Raw genomic sequence first — 17,823 nt, forward strand, 5'->3', positions numbered from 1 at the left:
AAGAAGCGAAGCTAGTAATATAAACAACGAAGCAAACACCCCGCTTCCAAGTCAAACTAAAACATCTTCTCATCAAGCAAGACGTCTGTAGAGCATTTCGAGAGCCAAGCCACCGTAGCAGCCAGATCATCGAGGATTTCGATAACCAAGGCCGAGTCCCTCTCTGCTCCAACGGCCCCGACGTGCACTTGGCCGCCTCGTACAAACGAGACAACCTTGAACGGATATGGTGCATCGCCATGAGGGTTTGAAATCTCAACCCTACATGATCCTCCGGCGAAGGGCATAGTGTCAATGTCATCAAAGTCTTGATGGTGGACGATGGAATCAAACGATCGTGCATCTGATGACCACGAAGTACACTGCTGAGAAATTTTATTGAACCCGAGGAAATCGTGAGCCGCAGACTCGGCACTCTGCTTCTGGACTGATTGCAAAAGGTCCAGAGCTGTCCACTCATGCTGGAACAGAACTCGTATTGGAGTGAGCTGATAGCATGGTCCGACGACATTTTCCACGTTGTCGAGGTCGATCATACGGCCGGAGGTAACACCTCCGAATGTCACATCAGGCTTGCCGAGCCGACGAGCCAGAAGCAGAGCCCATGCTGCGGTCAGTAGGTTTGCAGTTGTAATGTCCTCCAGAGGTTGGCATGAATCAACAGGCTTGGACTTGAACACGCCCTTGTCTCCTGGCTCATAAGACGTTCCGTCCAACACAGACAAAGATGAGCCATTGAGCAAAGTACTCCAATAGCCAAGGGACCTGGTCTGGAAGCGAATGTCCTGAATACGTGCCACATATGAAGAAAAAGGATCAAAATTACCAACGGTCTTTCCGATATACAGTGTCTCCAAATCTTGAAGCAGCCGGGGGAGCGACATGCCGTCATAAAGAGAGTGGGAAAGCCCAAGAATGAGACATTCCTTTCTGTTATCGTCTGCAGCGTGGATGAACTTGAAGAGCGGAGATCCCAGTTGGAAGTCGGAATTAATGTCCTCCGCACAGAGGCCATTGACAAATGAATCAAGATCACGATCTGCCAGGTGCGTGGTCAAAGGAGGCTCCAAATTATTCAGGACAACCTGGAAGAAACTGTCGTTTTCTTCAATGAACACAGTGCGTAGAATATCGTGGGTCTTGACCAGGTCTCTACAAGCTTGGAACAACCGTTGGCGATCGATGGCATCGTCGAAATACAAAATGTTATACTGAATGGACGTCCGAGGCACCTGGATTGTTCCTCGGATGTCAAGTGCTTGTGTGTCCGTAACAGGATAGACATCTTGGACCGACCAAGTTGAGTGACCAAGCTTTGGTTGAACCACTTCAGACAGGAAACGGTGAATATCAATCGATCCCAGGACAGAGAATGGCTTGTAAGGCTGGATTTTGGCCTGTGGTGATTGTCCAACTTTCAACCTCTTTGCAGCATCACCCAGGCGCATATGCTGGAAGATATCTGCAACTGTCAATGAATGACCCTGCGCGCGAAGACTGGAAACAAGCTTCATTGCCAGAACAGAGTCACCCCCAAGGCGGAAGAAATTGTCGTCCACGTCGATTTGGTTCGCCTGCATTCCAAGAATCTTCGCCCAAGATGACCGCAGAATGTTCTCAGGCCCGGTCAGGCTTGCTTGGGCAAGACTCTTCTTCCACGCCTCTTGTAGTCCCTTGTGTACTTGGTCGAGGACTTGGAAAGGGATTTTCGAGGCGAGCTGGTTCAACAGGTTATGGTTAGTCGGCAACTTGTCAACAACAACATACACGGAGGGCACCATGTGAGTTGGGAGTGAATCTCGGAAGAATTTGTCGAGACCCTTCAGTGCTACAACGAGGTTAACTGGTGCTGAGGCACAAACTGAGGTCCTCAGACTTTGAGGGTCCGACGAGTCCCAAACAACATGGTGGCTCTCCGGCATGAGCTCAACATTGTCGCTCTCGCAAGGCTGACTCTCGACAAACACAGCCAGCTGTAGATCCGATGTCTGATTTGACTCATCTTGTAATAACCGAAACACCGCTGTGGCCGCACGAGCCGAGGATGGAATATATGTCGAGAAATGTGTTTCAAGATCTGCGATATCTACTGCATGCCCTTGCACAGGGACAATGTTGTCTTTGCGGCCGATAAATACCAGGGTGCCATCTTCTTGTTGCTGAACAATATCGCCGGTTGGCCGGACATTCCCTGATCGGCCGGAAATTTCCGAGCTTCCAGCGACGAGCCAGGATGGTGAGTGCACAGTCTCGCCTGAAAGGCAGGCTCCTTCCAGCCAAAGCTCACCAGGACAACCAATAGGCGACAACAGCGAAGGATTCCGTGGATCGCATACCCAGTGAACAACGGATGGAGGGTACACCGACCCTTGCTTGATATCTTCATTGGCCCGGAGCTTCCCAGAGGACTGGTCTAAGGATAAGGGAGGTGTCTGATTCCGTCGCCAAATCTGTGCCAACTCTTCTTCAGAGAGACAAGAGATCTGATCAATCTTCCGGGAAAGATCATTTGCCAACTCGGAGCAAGCCACTTCAAGCTGAGCCAGAACTCGATTCATCTGTGACGCGCCGACTAATCCGCTGTCGAAGCTTGCGCATACCCTGAAACCTCCTTTTCTGATTCCACAAGCCAGCATAAGGGGATAAGGGTTGAAGTGAAGGGCTTCGCGAACAACATCTCCATACACAAATCCAAGGTCACTGCCTTCGTACTCCGGTTCTGGCTGAACTACCAGACCGGTGCCAGCTTCACATGCATGCTGAGCATCGCGGCTAACCTTGCGGATATTCTGCATTCCCATGTGCTGATAAGGGGTGCGTGCAAGAATGCTCTGCTGCACGGCCTGCAGATACGACTCGACAGTGCCATTTCGGTTGACATGAATGCGAATAGGTACGGTCGCAATGAGCGGGCCAACGATGCCTTCGACACCTGGAAGCGAAATGTCACGGCCAGTAAGGGTCTCCCCAAACACAACATCGTCACTCCGCGTATACTGAGATGCGACAAGAGCCCAAGCGGCCCGAATGAAAGTAGCCAACGTGAAAGGTGACCCGGCGCCAGCTTCGAAAGGAATGATACGTTCAACCATGCCGTTGGGAGTCGGCAAGTAGTCTCGGTATGGGAGGCGTGGGAATTGGGGTCCAACGGCACCATTCAACTCCTGTCGCCAGAAGTCATGCATGGCGACTTCATCGGTATCTCGCACAAACTTCACAAAATCCTTCATACGTGCATGCATTTCAATTTTCTGTCCCTCCAGCGCAGCGCGAACCTTTTCGAGAATGACCGGCTCTGACCATCCGTCATACAGGACGTGGTGCACAGTCCACACCATATAACGCTTACCGTCAATGACATTATCGACAATAGCATATCGGGCGAGGCTTTGTCCAAGGTGCATCTTTTCCATGCGGTCTTCCTCAAGGTACTGCTCAAGGTTGACAGAGTGCTTCCAATCGAGGCTTACTTTGAGCACAACTTGCTGAAGGCCAGGGTCTTGAAGTTGCACCAAACGGCTGCGTAGAATGGGGCTTGCCTGTACAACATCTTCCCATGCTTTCTTCCAGGCATCGAGGCCGATATGTGCTGGGATGCAGGCAACTCTTTGAGCAACGTATGCTTTGACCGATTTGAGCGAAAAGGTGAACAGAGACTCTTGCGTGGGCGTAGACGGGTAGATATCCTCAACAGTGCCTTGATCCACTCCACAGGCGTGTGACGCTTCTAGTGAGGCACTCGCGACGCCTTGAGTGATCATCGAGAATGCAGCGACCTCAGATCGTGCTTGCTCATCGCAAAGCTTGACAACTTCGGACATAGCCGAAAGGGTTGGGTTGCCGAAAGTGCTAGTCACTGAGAGATCGAGGCCCGAGTCTCTGCAGATGGAAACAAGACGCATTGCAGCCAGTGAGTCGCCACCGAGGGCAAAGAAGTTATCCTCAAGCCGAATATTCTCCGCATCCAGTTTCAATGCTACACTCCATGCTTCTCTTATGCGTTGCTCAAATCCAGTCAATTCCCGAGAGACGGCGTTCCCGGCAGCTTGGTCCAGCTCTCGCAAGTCGACGGTGCTACCGAATTGCCGAAGTCGCTTGCGGTCAGTCTTCCCAGATATCAACGTGGGAATGTAATTGACGGGAATGTAAGATGTTGGAACCATGTATCGTGGCAGAACCTTTGATATCTCTGCATTGGCACTGGAGAGAAGTTGGCTCTGCTCAGGAACGAGCTTGGCTGGCTGAATTTCCAGATGCTCTTGTCCCTTCGCTGACTGGAAAGAAACAAATGCAACCAGAGTAGATTGACCCCCGGCTCCTTGAGGCGCGATAACCTCCGCAATAACGGTTGCTTCCGAGGGCAGCCTGGCATTAAGTTGACTTTCGATCTCTCCAAGCTCTACACGTTGCCCGCGTAGCTTGACTTGGGTATCTTTGCGACCAACGAACACAATTCCTCCAGAACCATCAGGATCATATACACCAAGATCTCCCGTCTTATAAAGACGGCTCTTTCTGCCGCCATAGCCTTTGTGACCAGTCACAAGCCATGACGGGTCGTGAATGAATGCTGCAGCTGTCTTGTCAGGATCGTTCAAATAGCCCTGTCCAACAATGGGGCCTTCGACAAGAAGCTCGCCAACGGCTCCGACCGGCATCAAGACTTCATGGTCGTTGGGGTCGACAATCCACATAGCCGCGCCATTTCCATGTCCGATGGAGATATAATCTCTGCCGCTCGCTGCACTGCTATTGATAGTGCATCCGATCGTACATTCGCAGGGACCGTACCCGATGACAATCCGGGTATCTTGACCCCAGACTGTCACATCTGTAGCCGACGCAGCCTCGCCACCCAGGCCCAGGATATCGAGCGATTTGATGACATCTGAGTCCAGAATTCGGGCCATCGAAGGGGTGATACCGGCATAGTTAATTCTCATCTTCCGAATGACTTCATTGATGTCATTGAGCCGATCCTCGTCCGAGGGAATGCAAAGACAGCCACCATTCCCCAAAGTCAGCAGCATACTGTCAATGCTGACATCAAAAGCATATGATGCAAAGTCGAGAACTCTGGAAGTACGTGTATAGCCCACTGCTTTCGCTCGGGGAATAGCACTGCTGGTATAGGTTTTGTGGGATATTTTAACGCCTTTGGGTGTACCTGTGCTTCCAGAGGTGAAGATAATATACATCAAAGCAGAGGCCGGTACTGATGGAAGCTCTGGAAACACCTGGGAGTTCGAAGTTTGCGAAATTGTGTCCGCTCCCACGGCAAATCTGTGCCCATCTGCTAGAATCGAGGCTGCCAATTCCTGTTGGCTTTCAGATGAAACCATAGTCTTTGCGTTCACTTGCTTGGCCATATTCTGAAGCCGAGCCAGCGGCAGGGTGGGATCCATAAGCACGATAGTTCCGCCAGCCTTCATCACGGCAAGCACAGCGACGATCGTCCACCTTGACTTTTCAAAGCACACTGGTATAAAGTCATGAAGTACGACACCCGACTCACGAAGTGTAGATGCGAGCACTGTTGAGTAGCGATCAACCTCGCTGTACGTCAAAGCACCATCCCAGGATAGAATGGCCTCCTTGTCGGGGAACTCTCGGGCGCGCTCAGCGATCATTTCGTGCATGCAGAAGTCGTATGTTGGAGGCAATTCATGATTCCAATTCCAAATCGTATCGAGATCATGCGCTGTCGCGCGAAGACAGTCTTCGATGGATTTTTCGGGGCTGGAAATACAGATATTGATTGTATCGACTAGGGATTCAATGTGTCGTGTGATTGTATATGGCAGAATATTGTCAGAGTGCCATAGAGGACAAATATTAAGATCTCCATTCTTAGTGGAAACTTGAATTTTGAGCCCACCCTATACTCGACATTGTCAGCCCGAGACCGCTCAGATGAAACATTTGGAAGTATTTCACGCACCTCACTCTTAGCACCCTCAGAGTTCTCTAACAATGATCCAGTGCTGAGCAGAAGTGATGTATGGCTGGATCCTGCTGTTTTGAAACTTCCTTTCACATTCTCGACGTGATGATCAATCGAAGCCAGGGTGGCTTTCACCTTATCTTGTAATCTGGGGAGGACTTCATCGGTAGAAAGTTTACTCGCCACTTCACCGTTTAGCGAATCTCCTTCAACCCGATACGTCCATTCGTAGCTAATACGTCCATCTTCTCGGGTTCGCAGGAGGACTATGAGCCAGGACAACAGCACAATCTCCTCTTTCATGCATGTTGGCGTGGAAACTTGATCAGAGACAAGACCGTCGACTCTAAAAGTTCTAGCGTCGGTACCACTTGGCCGGTCCTTAGCCAAGGCATCAGCGATCAGGGTCGATTGCTCATGCTGGCCCTGTATATGGTCGATGTGTATGAAGCCCATCCTGTCAACGCGGCCTGCTTGTGCTGCCGCTGAATCCTGGCGCACTTGGATGTCGAGTTTGAATGACGGATCGCGACCGACAGAAACCGAGAATGGTCCGATCCCAGGCTATGTACCCAAATTTGTTCTCCACTGGCGAGCTTACCGCGAAGCAAGAACGTTCGCTGACTTTGTATAGATACAAAACGTAGTGGTGTGGAGACTGAGTTTGAACTAGAAATACGACGTATTTCGGAGTATTGGTACGAGCCGTCAAGGCCGAAATTGAATTTCACGGCTAGCATACGTATAAATACCTAACTCCGAGAAGGCAGCTCCACACTACCAAGTTGAATCCTCGTCCTATCCACTCGATGTCTCGGATTCACCCAAGAGAGGTGGGTTGCAGTGGTAGTCAAGTCTTGTCGGGCATATTTTCTGTCATTCAAGTACCCATTTCCACGATGATTTGAAGAATTACACTGCCATTACCGTGTGTCATGATGAATTCCCAAGAGCGCATCAATAGAAATACAGGACCAGGGAGGCCAATGCCACCATGTCGAAGTTCTACCAAATTAAGATGGCACGTGGAAACTGTCGATTATTATTGCGCAACTCAAGACGTACATTTGCTGTTCTCTTCGACTTCTAGGCCTAGGTTGGGCCGGAACAGAACTTCGGAGACATCATCTAATCAGATCGTGCGACATTGCATCCGCAAATCTAATCAGATCCGGTGACTTTTCTGTTCTCTGGTAGGGCGTATAAGGCGTAGAAAAGTCGGTGCGCCACCATTTTACTGCTGGTAGTGTTGACTATAGTACTTATGGGAGTGGAACTGTGTGAAGCGTAGGAACATGTTGATGGTGCCAAGATACGACGCTATCCAGATCCACCTTTGTAAACACTATCTGTAAATACTTCCATACTTACAGTACCGATTCCATGCGTTCCATGGAACCTACGTTACTAGCTGCTGCCCGAGCTTCCGTGTGCTGATTGATAATTTTTTTTCATCTGATAATTTACGCCATCCTTCCCCACCAAACGATGAGGGGCAGTTTTACTTGTTGGGGCCCAAAAAGTTATGACTTGGCGCCTCGGCTGAGAAGAATATTTCATCCTAACGAGCCAAACAACGTCGCTTTGAGCGGGTCATTCTTACCCGGAAGTTACCGAGTCAGGTTTTGATCGCACAATCAATCTCCCTTGGGTGAAAATACTGTTCTAACTTCTGACAGACATTCAAAAAGTGGACACCGATCTCGGAGTGACACACGATCTGATAACAAGATTGTCTCGTAAGCCGCCACGTGCCACATGTGCGTATTTTCGGCGCGGTGTCGTTGAGCATTCCATCGCGACTTTCTCCTACAATCTTGCAGGTCTCCTGTCTCTGCGATTCAACGTCAACATGTACTCCAAATTTTGGCCAAAGGGTGGCCTTCCTGGCATTCTGCATCATTACGTATGTGACTGTCTTTTCATGAGCAATTGATCACCCGGGGGCGCAATCAACAGGTTTACTGACGCACGAGCTCCGTAGACTGAGACCCTTGTCACATTTGAATACGCATCCAGTGCCTCTCGTCAACCTAACAGCCTCCTTTTTGTCGGAGGTCTTGGCGATGGTCTTGCAACTACTTCCTATGTGTGTGATCTTGTCCGCGCGCTCCAGCCAACAGAATGGTCACTTTTCACTCTCAACCTCACATCCTCTTACCAGTCATGGGGTCTCGGACACCTCGATCGAGATACGGACGAGATCGCGCAATGTTTGAATTATATCAAAGAATACAAGACATCCAAATTCGGCAGCGGCAAGATTGTCCTGATGGGTCATTCAACTGGTAGCCAGTGTGTTATGCACTACTTGTCTCGGCCCAATCCCCACACAAGTACGCCGTCGTTTGATCCGGATCTCGAGCACATTCTTCGCATGCCACTTGATGGTGCAATTATGCAAGCGCCCGTATCCGATCGAGAGGCAGTGCAATGGGTGTTGAGCGAAGGAATCGGTGGCAAAACTGGCGACGAAATTAGGCCAGTGTATGAGAAAATGGTCGCAATTGCAAAGGAGAGCGTCGCGAAGGGCGAGCCTCACGATACAATGCTCCCTCTCTGGATGACGTCTCATATCTATCCGGCGAACACCGCAATCAGCTGCCGCAGACTGTTGAGCTTGATCAGCCCCGACAGTCCTCAATCACCGGGCGAAGATGACCTTTTCAGCTCTGATCTAAGTGACGAGCAACTCAAGACAACGTTTGGAATGATCAATGAACGGGGGTTGCTCAATCACAAATTGATGGTCTTGTTTTCGGGTGCGGATCAAGCGGTTCCGGAATGGATTGACAAGGAGAAGTTGTTATCGAGATGGCAGGGAATCACGGATCACAATGGCAAATATCAGATTTGGGATCAGGAGCATAGTGCTATCATCCCTGGGGCATCTCATGCATTGAGCAACGACGATCAAGCCAAGCCACGGGAGTTCCTCGTGGATAAGGTCCTTGGTTTTTTGACATCGGCAGAGAAAGTCTAACCAGATAACTACCTAAAAAACAACGAAATAAAGGAAAAGCTTCAACCCTCATCACATTTCCAATTGGCGTGAAGAAAATGCGCACAGTATTTGCGTGTAGTGGCTTGGTGAGTAGGGCCTAGACAGCCTCATCTAGTCAATGGTACAAGATCTAGGAGGTGCATATACAAGTTATTGTAAACAGGTCATTTCTCGCTGTCTCTACTTTCCGAAAGACATTGCTGGTATAACCGCCGTAGATGCTCCTCCAATTTTTCCAAGCCTGTATTAAAAGATTTGCCATCATCCAGAAATTCCCATCGTGATCTCTTCCTTGCATCCAACAAACATTAAAACCACTCCAACCTCTCTCAAGACCTTCGTTCCAGTACGTGGCCATAGTCCCAATAGGATTCTTTCTTGTATGTGAGCCCTCTCCTTGACGCAAAACCGCAGGACTGAAATCGACAAATTTAATCAATTCTGCCTTGCTCACGTTGTTGATCAAAAACGGCACTGCGTTTGGCTGGCCGAAAAAGAGCCTGGGATTCTTACCCGCATCTATATCGCGGTAAACACTCTTTAAAAAGCATAGAGTTTGCTTTTCGGTCGATTGCTCGGCGAACTGGCGGCGATGGCTCACTGCCACAGCTCCGATTGGGCCTGTGGCAGTCTGTGCAGACAAGACAGCGTATGTTGAAAGAACCATATTCTGTAGAAATACCCCAGCCGATTTGCGAATCTCGGGAATTCGAGACCGAAGGTCCAGGAAGCTCATAATTGCCACTGGACCGGGTCTCGCCATAGTAGATGAACTACTTGACATATCCACGCGATCAGTATGTCGCTTTCGCTGACAAATGGCACATTCTCGCTGCCTTCTGCAATTTCCTTGCGAACCTCAGCTTTGAGTTTATTGAGAACGGCCTCAGGTATGAATACAGCTCGCTGTTGTAGAGGAGAATCCAGAACTTGTCCCACAGACATCGCAATTGAAAAATAAGGAGTCCCACTAGTCAGACGATTCTTTTCGAGCTTAAACTTTTCGCTAGTCTCTGCCTTTTTTGACATCGCTGCTTGCAAAAGGATATCATCTTGTGCGCCTGTCACTACAACAATATCCCTTTCGCGCCCTGTCAACACTGATGACCAGCCAGATAAGAGGGCCTCTCCGGCTGAGGCATCCATCAGCACATGAGGCCATAAAAGAGCGACAAGCGTCGCATCTTTGAAGGAGGTGACATGTAGCGAAATTTGAGGCTCATTTCTTCGTATCGACTGATCAAAAGTTGGAAAATTCGGACGAGCAATAAAAGGTTGAAAGTCTTCCGAGACGAGATGAGTGGATGGTCCATCAGTAGCATTTGGTAAACGACTGGCTAGTCGGTGGTCTTGGATTCGCATCTCGTAAGAATCGTGAGTGAAAAACACATGCCGTTCTCCAGTCGTCGATGGCTTTTGCAAGACGACTTCCAATTTTCCGTCCGCCTTGTCAAGGTTAGTGGTATCTTCTTCACATGGACCTTTATTATGACATGCTCAGCTCTGTACATACCTTGAATCTCAACCGCCCGCCGAGCTTTTTGCAATCTCCAATCTCAAGCAGCCTTGACAAGGCATCGGCCAGTTTTTCGGCGTCAAGGACGTCATTGAATCGCATCATCCATATCACATGATTGCGAAAACTCTTGATATCGTCCAGCTTGTGTAGGGGGTATACTTCCTCATGTCCATCAATGGGCTGTGGGTCGCCTTTCATTTTGTCGGTAGGCGCTTCCAGATATTGGATACATATCAATAGTCGCGGAGGATTTGGATTATCTTATATTGGATTTGCCCAATTTCAGTGCCAGGCAACTCTTGGGGGCCATTCTTTTGGTCCTGTCCCAATTTCAGACAAGGAAAAGTGGGTCAGTAAGCAGGCCCAAAAGATTAGATGGGATGGAGATCTGGAAGGGCCAAAGTCTAATGCAGAGGAGGGTCTCCTCTGAACTTGCCACAAATAGTGATTTCTAGAAACCATTCACGAGGTGAAGTCCATCATTTTGGGTATTAGACCTGGTAGACAAGATTCGGGACTCGTTCACTGTCTAATTTCTTGTTGACGTGAAAAGTGCCTAGAGAAAGACGTGCCTTAGTCGAAAAATGACGTCATGTATATGGTAGACCGTCGATCCTACATCAGAAGGAAGTGTGGTGTATCTAGATTCGCCTGTACAGTGGCGTTCCGCAACACCCGAAAAGATTCAAACCCCTCTCATCAGCTATACTTTAAAGGGCAAGTTGAACAAAGATGCCGGGAATATCTAGAAAGAGGGTTCAAAAAACATTCAGACAGATCTGTTAAAAATATAAAATCGAGGCATATTAGATGGCCTTTTTTCTTGGTCCCTGGTTTCAGAATTTTGAACTGCCACTGTATGTGAGGGTGTGCTAAATACAATAAAGGATCCGAAAGTGGTGCATTGAATAGAACGCCGTAAGAGTGTGCTGCCACCATTCTTGTTCAATATGTTGCCTTTGACTCCTGAACCTATTGAAACCTCCAAGCCAAGCCGAAATGAGAAAGAAACTGAGAAGAAACAAAGAGCCATCAACGCTCATTATGTACATTAGAAATGACGGTCGAAAGAAATTCCTCCCTCAAAGACTGTTGCGCGTTCACTTCACATGCTGCGCTCGAGCAAGCTCGACATCGCAACCACTCCCAGTGATACCTGGTAATCGGGAGGTAGTACTTTGACTTCTCACAAACCTGGGCCACGTATTTGTGAGAACGAGGTATTTGACTGCCCTCACTGCTTCATCGAATACATTTGCACCAAGTCCACAGTTGGTAAATTCCTCGGGAACGTCACCCCAATACCATACGCGGTCTCGGAGCACAGATGACGTTATCCGAATCTCTTTCTCAGAACCGTCCGAAGACATGGCTGAGGGTAGCCTGGAGAAACTTGGGATGTCAAAAGGAGCAATCTGGTTTATCTCCGGCTCATCACCGTAGATGGTACGAGCGGGTTCTTCAAAGATATTCTCGAGTTTTGCGAGCTCTTGGAAACAGAGATTGATAGGGAATTCGGCATGAGGGCTGACAAACTCGACGTAAATGGATAGAGCGCTAGTGAAACGCTCCTGTAGCATCTCTTTGAGATCCTCTTCATCTTCGACATCAGAGGGATCCTGTATGGAGCTTTTCCACTGGGCGACACTTGTAAGAAAGGCAATGTTTTCTCCGGAGAAATCATGTAGCGCTGAGAAATTCTGTAGAGAAGCCGGATCCCGATCGAGGACATATTCAAGAGCAGGCATAGTCATCACGCTCTCATCGGAGTGATCTGTCTTCACTGAGCCTGACATCATAGACTCGACAGTCGCAGTAGCCGATTTCAATGACTTGATATCAGGGTTCGACTTCGGTTTCGACTCCCATTCTGCAATCAAATCGAGAGTCTCCTGGCGAAGAGACTGGTGTCGGTAAACCTCCCAGCAAGGTAGTAATACTGTAAATATCTCGATAGAAACGATTGATAGGCATATCCTAGATACGAGTTAGATGACCGGTTTTTGAAATAGGTTTCTAGTTTATCCGTACCACTGAGGAGGCACCCAGTACTTGTTGACTGCCTCCATAGCAGGTACATAGAGAGCTATCAGCCAAAGCGGAGTGGCGTGGAGACTATCCGAATAATCAGCATGGAGTTTTTCAATCAACTCATGTGCCAAGCTTACCTCGCAACAGCACAGCCAATTGTTTGAACTCGCCAGCCATGCGTATCATGAATATCGCGAGACTTCCAGAGAACAACCGGGGCAACAATCCAAGACCAGAAGAACTGCCAAAATACCCCGGGCCACCTGTTTAATGTCAGCCAATTTTTGGGTTCCGGTAATTTGGAGTATCATTTGGCTTTACCACTCCCAGCCACGACCCATCTCTGTTTTCTGCTCCATTGCAGTCCCGTGAATCTCAGTGCCAGGAATGCCCCAGGAACTGTGCCATTTCCGGGAAATGATATACATCAACGTAGTAAGGAAGATCTAGTCCATGGTGAGAATAGCGACTTTCGACATGAGTCTAGGTATATAAAGGATTTAGAAGCGCAATGGGAGCCGACGTACCTGGAGGAGCATTGCAAAGCCCACGGTGATGAGACTCTTGGTGGTATAGTCAAGACGTCGGAAGCGATCGGCCAGCCCCTTGCTGCCTTTAGGTTCGAATACGGTGTTCCCATAAGGTAATCCGACAAGACGGCTGTTGGGACGAGTGTATCTCTTCTGAAGGTTGGCAACATGGATGAAGCGGCTATTAGACGCATGGAACAAGGCAATGCCACACGGTAATAGGGTCCCCATGATCCAGAACTCAGCGTTTCCCGGTGCCAAAGGGCCAATCAATAGCCCTAACTGAACGGTTATCCAGTATAAATGAAGGAGAATGACGGCAGATAGCGATAGTCCGATGCCTCGAAGGCGAAGAGGTGTTGAATTTCGATGGATGACGAGAAAAACCATGCCCAGTCCAACAACAGCCGTCCAAATTCCAGTCCAGCATACCCACCAGATGCTAACAGGAGTTAGATTGAGCTCCGCCTTGGAATTGGCGTCAAGCCCGAGTTCTGATCCCATAATGGCAATCTCGCCTGGATCACCTTGATGTTGTCGGCTGGCTGCTTCGGTCGCAGTCAGAAGCAGGCTTCACCCTTGGAGCACTTGTGCATTTTGGGTAACAGTTGCTCAATAGCAACAATGGAAACTGAATCACCGGGTCTGACGTCTTCTTTCGCATCGTCATTAGAGCTGAAGAGTTGACGACGACGCCTAGGCCTTCTGCCTGAGCTGTCTTCATCCGTTGTAGAGCATGACTGATAGCTATTACTGGATAGATTTGTCGAGGTGCGTGTTGTGGACGGCATGCCACTTGAGACGCTGGAATTTCTCGAGGAGCTTGTGGCTGTGCTACTTAACGAAACGCTGTCTCGCAGACTTTGGATGGAGTTCATTAGCCGATGTCGTTTTCCAAAAGACATAATATCAAGCTCCTTGAGATCTTCTGCTTGGAGCTCGAGTAGGATCGATCCAGATATATCGTTGTAATAAAACTTTTGAACGATATCGTCTTCGAATCCGAGACTGTGGATCCAGTGGACAACCTCTCCTGGTGACCAGTCCAAGACGGCAGTTTTATGTGCCGAGGCCCGCTCAGCATTGACATTGTACTGTTGTTGCGTGTGTTCGACTGCCTGGTTGGGTACCGGGGTGTCTCGTCGGATTGGATCTAGCTTGGAGGCTCTGTTGTGAAAAGTTCCAGTGGCACTAATTGGCGTTTCTTGGAAAAACAGATTAACCTCCATTGCCGACTTGTGATCCGAGGCCATGGATGTCCTGAAGAGGTGAGGACCAGAGGGTCCTCTGACATGTTTGTCGTCAATGTGAAAGTCGAATGCAGTGAGACCCGTTGACTCTGGGGTTATAACGTGGTCTGAAGTTGAAGCGGTGGAGAGACTTCCGGCCCCGAACTAACCAGCGAGAAACTATCAATATTCGAACAGACAAGAGAATTTGGGAATTTGGGTGGTAACTCACGGAAGCAACGCTTTGCATCGGGGACTCATCATTGCAATCTTCGTCTTCAAAGATTTCAGTCGCTTCGGAAGAAGGTCGAGAGGTCGTCGTCCTCGGAGGAAATAGAGGCAGTGGCTCCTCTTTTCGAGGAATCATCATATAGTTTACTGGGTATTCATATTCGTACTGAGCGTCCTTGAATAGTATTAGTGAAATTTGAGCAGTCTCGAGCGTCTTTAAACATACCATCTTGCCATGCCAATGGCCCGGTCAGCCCAGTGTTAAGTGAATAATATTGCCAGTATCAAGCCTAGAAATGCGGAATCGTCGAGGATAGCAATATTTGCTGGATCTTAAGTCTGATTATGCGTTCAAATCGGTAGAAATCGTCCAAGGACACGCAATAGTTATGGGGAAAGTTGACCGGAATGGATAGAACGGGCGTAAGAAGAGTTTATGTACGAAATCCACCCTTTGAAGACGCTGAGCCGTTCTTTTGTGGGGCCGCCAGTTACAGCACTGTATGCTAAGGACTCGGACGATTGTATGAGCTCGACGAATTGTAATTGCAGCTTAGGCGTCGATTGGCCTTTGGCCAGCGGCAAACCGCCTTCTGATGAGCCCGCTGTGATGTACCTGGGGGTCGGCACGCCAACCTGGAACACTGGTGGACGACACAGGTGATCGAAAGCAAGTATCACGCTGGGGAATTCGCGAATCCTGCATCCTCGTTGGATGCAACAACGTGCATTTGGCTCCTGGTCATGCAGGAGGGGGTGAGGGGAGCGGGTGATGGCGGTTTATGATAGGCGGCCTGCGCGACGCTACTGCCGTGACGATTTCCTTGGCACATCTCGACAGGCCAAGGGTCTACGTAAAGGGTATCACGGCGCGTAAATGGTTTCAGATTCTTCTTTATAAATTGACTGACATTCGCCCCAAATTTTTGAGGTGGCTGGGGTAGGAATTGCCCACGCCAGGTCTGATGATCGCCACGATCGTTATATCGCCCTCAGCGTTGGGCGTTTCCCTCCAAAACAAGCCCGGTCAGTGGTCAACAACGGGAGAGAAATCGAGAATCAAAGCTCCTCGAAATCTGGCCCCGAACTCTGACTGAAGTAACGAACGGGAATTGTAGAAGCATTGTCTTTCTAAATTGGACAATAAGGGAGGATTGACGGTCATTTGCTCCCCATTAGGACTTGGGCTCTGGGCAATTCCAGCGACCGTTCTCAGGTATAGTCGTCACACCACTTATCACTCGTCACCGTAACCCGGCAGCCCAAGGCCCATCACACTGCAGATCCCCCCTTTTTTTTTTGAACTCGTCACACCGGAAGCGATTGGTTGAGACTGACTGCTGCCACATTGGTAGAACTAAATAAGCCCGTAAATAATCCAAGCTCATGTTTTCAACACCCAACCCTGATGACCACAATGTATATACAGCTGCGAGCTCAGACCTGAGAAGAAAGACTGGATATAGATTGTCCATAAGCCCCATGAGAAAGTTCCCTGACGTCTTCGAATATATTAGAGAGTCTCCGTACAAGAATTTATACAGAATCATCATGGCTAGGAATGCCCTGGTCGATTCTTACATGCCGAGAAAATCCGTGCGTGAAAACCCAAGCTTGAGTCCAGGCCAAATGCAACATGGTGACAGTCCCGTCGTCAAAGCAGGGATAACTTCTCACGGCTTGGTCACCTTCATACATACTACGGAGCATCAATGCTACTGTAATAATTTCACCACAGCTATGTTCGCGAGAGCTATTCATGGCTAAATTAGATGCTTTGACGATGCATAAAATCTCGTTTAAATGGATCGACCGTCTTACAACTGACCTAGTTATTCAGTAAATAGTTAATTTCGTACAGGTTACAAGTCTACATATTAGCTTTTTCATATTAAATAGGGATCCGACCGTAGGACAAATTCAGGAACCCTATTGTTACTGTTAAACAAAGGGTCTGGGACAGGTTCTGCGGCCGTGTGGAACGAGATCTCAATCTTCCGGAGGCCCAAGAAGCTGACGGTCATCCCCAAGTCTTACGAATTGCTGTTGAAGTGATCCTATGACTATCCGGGGTTAAGGACTAGCTCCCAAACAATTTCTGTGTAGAACAGATTAGACGGCCCCAGGTATGTGACGCTAGAACATGAAAACTCCAAGGAACCCTTTTTGAAACTTTTGGAGCTCAATGGGTTCTCCGTGGGGAGTCTTGCCTGGGTGACTTGTTGGGTAATCATTCTCATTCATCCCCGGGGATATATTGTACGAATGCAGAGCTTCATGATCTAAGTACGAAGAGACGTCTATTGACATGATACTTTCAGGTCGTTCTATCTCTTTTCTTTCCTCACACATGATATTTCTTGAGAATGGTCATCGAGTCCTTTAATTCTCGGCTTTCTTTTGACGAATAACTTTCTACCATTTTGGAAGTATACAGAACCCATGAAATTCTCACATCCAGCCGAAGCAACTTGGGTACTTGCACTTTGTTTTCGAACCCACTAGCAGTACCCAGCAATGAATAAACGCCAATATGAGTTCGTGGAGCACTCAAGTGTTTGTGGCTTAACCATATCTAGGCACGTAGTTTGCCGGTCACAGTGTTACACAGGCATCTGAAGTACTCTTCCACACTCGATCCAACATTTTATGTACTTTTATGTACTAATACTGTGTCACTACGTGATAGCTTTACAAAGAACTATCTTGTTGAAGAATAACTTGCGACGAAAGTCGGCTTTCAAATGGAGGCTAAAATAAAGCCATTTGAATAGAATTAATGGTGAGCACGAAAGAGCAAAATGAACTATCTGTAGGGAAATTGCATTGCGACAACCCAACCATTTCTCTCAGTGTCTAAGGCTCTCCTAGCTAGACTAAGCAAATTCGGTACATTAAACAATTTCACGCCCAAGGCCATACTCAGATACTTAAATTCGGAGTAAAGAGATGAAACAAGAGTAGACTGCGCTTGTATAGAATATAACTGATGCATTTTGATCCGCCATTGAGAGATTTGATTTCCGACGGGCTCTAGGCTTTCGAGTTGGGCCCAAGAAGTTCAGATTCCTCGAGCCACTCAGAGAACAATGTGTCTATATTATTAAGCACTCTACTCGGTAACTATAGGTATGCTTTCAAAAGCAGACTGCAAATTTGTTTTTCATCGCTTTAAGTAATACTACTTGGCTTTTCGGAAGCTCCGAGCCTGTATCCTGAGTATCTATTCCCACCCCACGTTCAGCATATCGGAATGCCTGTGCTTGAGTTACCTTCTGCCTGTGCTTTGACCCTACAAGCGTAAAGAGAATCTTTATTCTAAGCCAGAGCGCCAC

General features: G+C 48.4%; 5 protein-coding genes across 5 annotated transcripts; 1 reads left to right on the top strand and 4 right to left on the bottom strand.

Moving 5' to 3' along the window:
* Positions 1–56: 56 nt before the first annotated feature.
* sidD (nonribosomal peptide synthase SidD) lies at positions 57–6,400 on the bottom strand (the record flags this gene model as incomplete). The annotated part of the gene is made up of 2 exons (XM_056912243.1): positions 57–5,879; positions 5,942–6,400. The coding sequence occupies 2 exons, from the start codon at positions 6,398–6,400 to the stop codon at positions 57–59; spliced, it is 6,282 nt and encodes a 2,093-aa protein (XP_056761092.1).
* A 1,396-nt stretch (positions 6,401–7,796) lies between these two features.
* Positions 7,797–8,927, top strand: sidJ (putative siderophore biosynthesis lipase/esterase; the record flags this gene model as incomplete). The annotated part of the gene is made up of 2 exons (XM_056912244.1): positions 7,797–7,850; positions 7,929–8,927. The coding sequence occupies 2 exons, from the start codon at positions 7,797–7,799 to the stop codon at positions 8,925–8,927; spliced, it is 1,053 nt and encodes a 350-aa protein (XP_056761093.1).
* Positions 8,928–9,680: 753 nt separating this feature from the next.
* On the bottom strand, positions 9,681–10,665 carry N7458_008863 (uncharacterized protein; the record flags this gene model as incomplete). Its single annotated transcript, XM_056912245.1, has 2 exons — positions 9,681–10,394; positions 10,462–10,665. The coding sequence occupies 2 exons, from the start codon at positions 10,663–10,665 to the stop codon at positions 9,681–9,683; spliced, it is 918 nt and encodes a 305-aa protein (XP_056761094.1).
* A 902-nt stretch (positions 10,666–11,567) lies between these two features.
* Positions 11,568–13,532, bottom strand: N7458_008864 (uncharacterized protein; the record flags this gene model as incomplete). The annotated part of the gene is made up of 4 exons (XM_056912246.1): positions 11,568–12,444; positions 12,636–12,761; positions 12,820–12,944; positions 13,026–13,532. The coding sequence occupies 4 exons, from the start codon at positions 13,530–13,532 to the stop codon at positions 11,568–11,570; spliced, it is 1,635 nt and encodes a 544-aa protein (XP_056761095.1).
* Positions 13,533–13,588: 56 nt separating this feature from the next.
* N7458_008865 (Sterile alpha motiftype 2) lies at positions 13,589–14,717 on the bottom strand (the record flags this gene model as incomplete). Its single annotated transcript, XM_056912247.1, has 3 exons — positions 13,589–14,422; positions 14,490–14,663; positions 14,715–14,717. The coding sequence occupies 3 exons, from the start codon at positions 14,715–14,717 to the stop codon at positions 13,589–13,591; spliced, it is 1,011 nt and encodes a 336-aa protein (XP_056761096.1).
* Between the last annotated feature and the right edge of the window lie 3,106 nt (positions 14,718–17,823).

This window comes from Penicillium daleae (genome assembly GCF_028827525.1).
Source record: "Penicillium daleae strain IBT 16125 chromosome Unknown utg000008l_segment0_segment0, whole genome shotgun sequence".
Classification (NCBI taxonomy): Eukaryota; Fungi; Ascomycota; class Eurotiomycetes; order Eurotiales; family Aspergillaceae; genus Penicillium; species Penicillium daleae.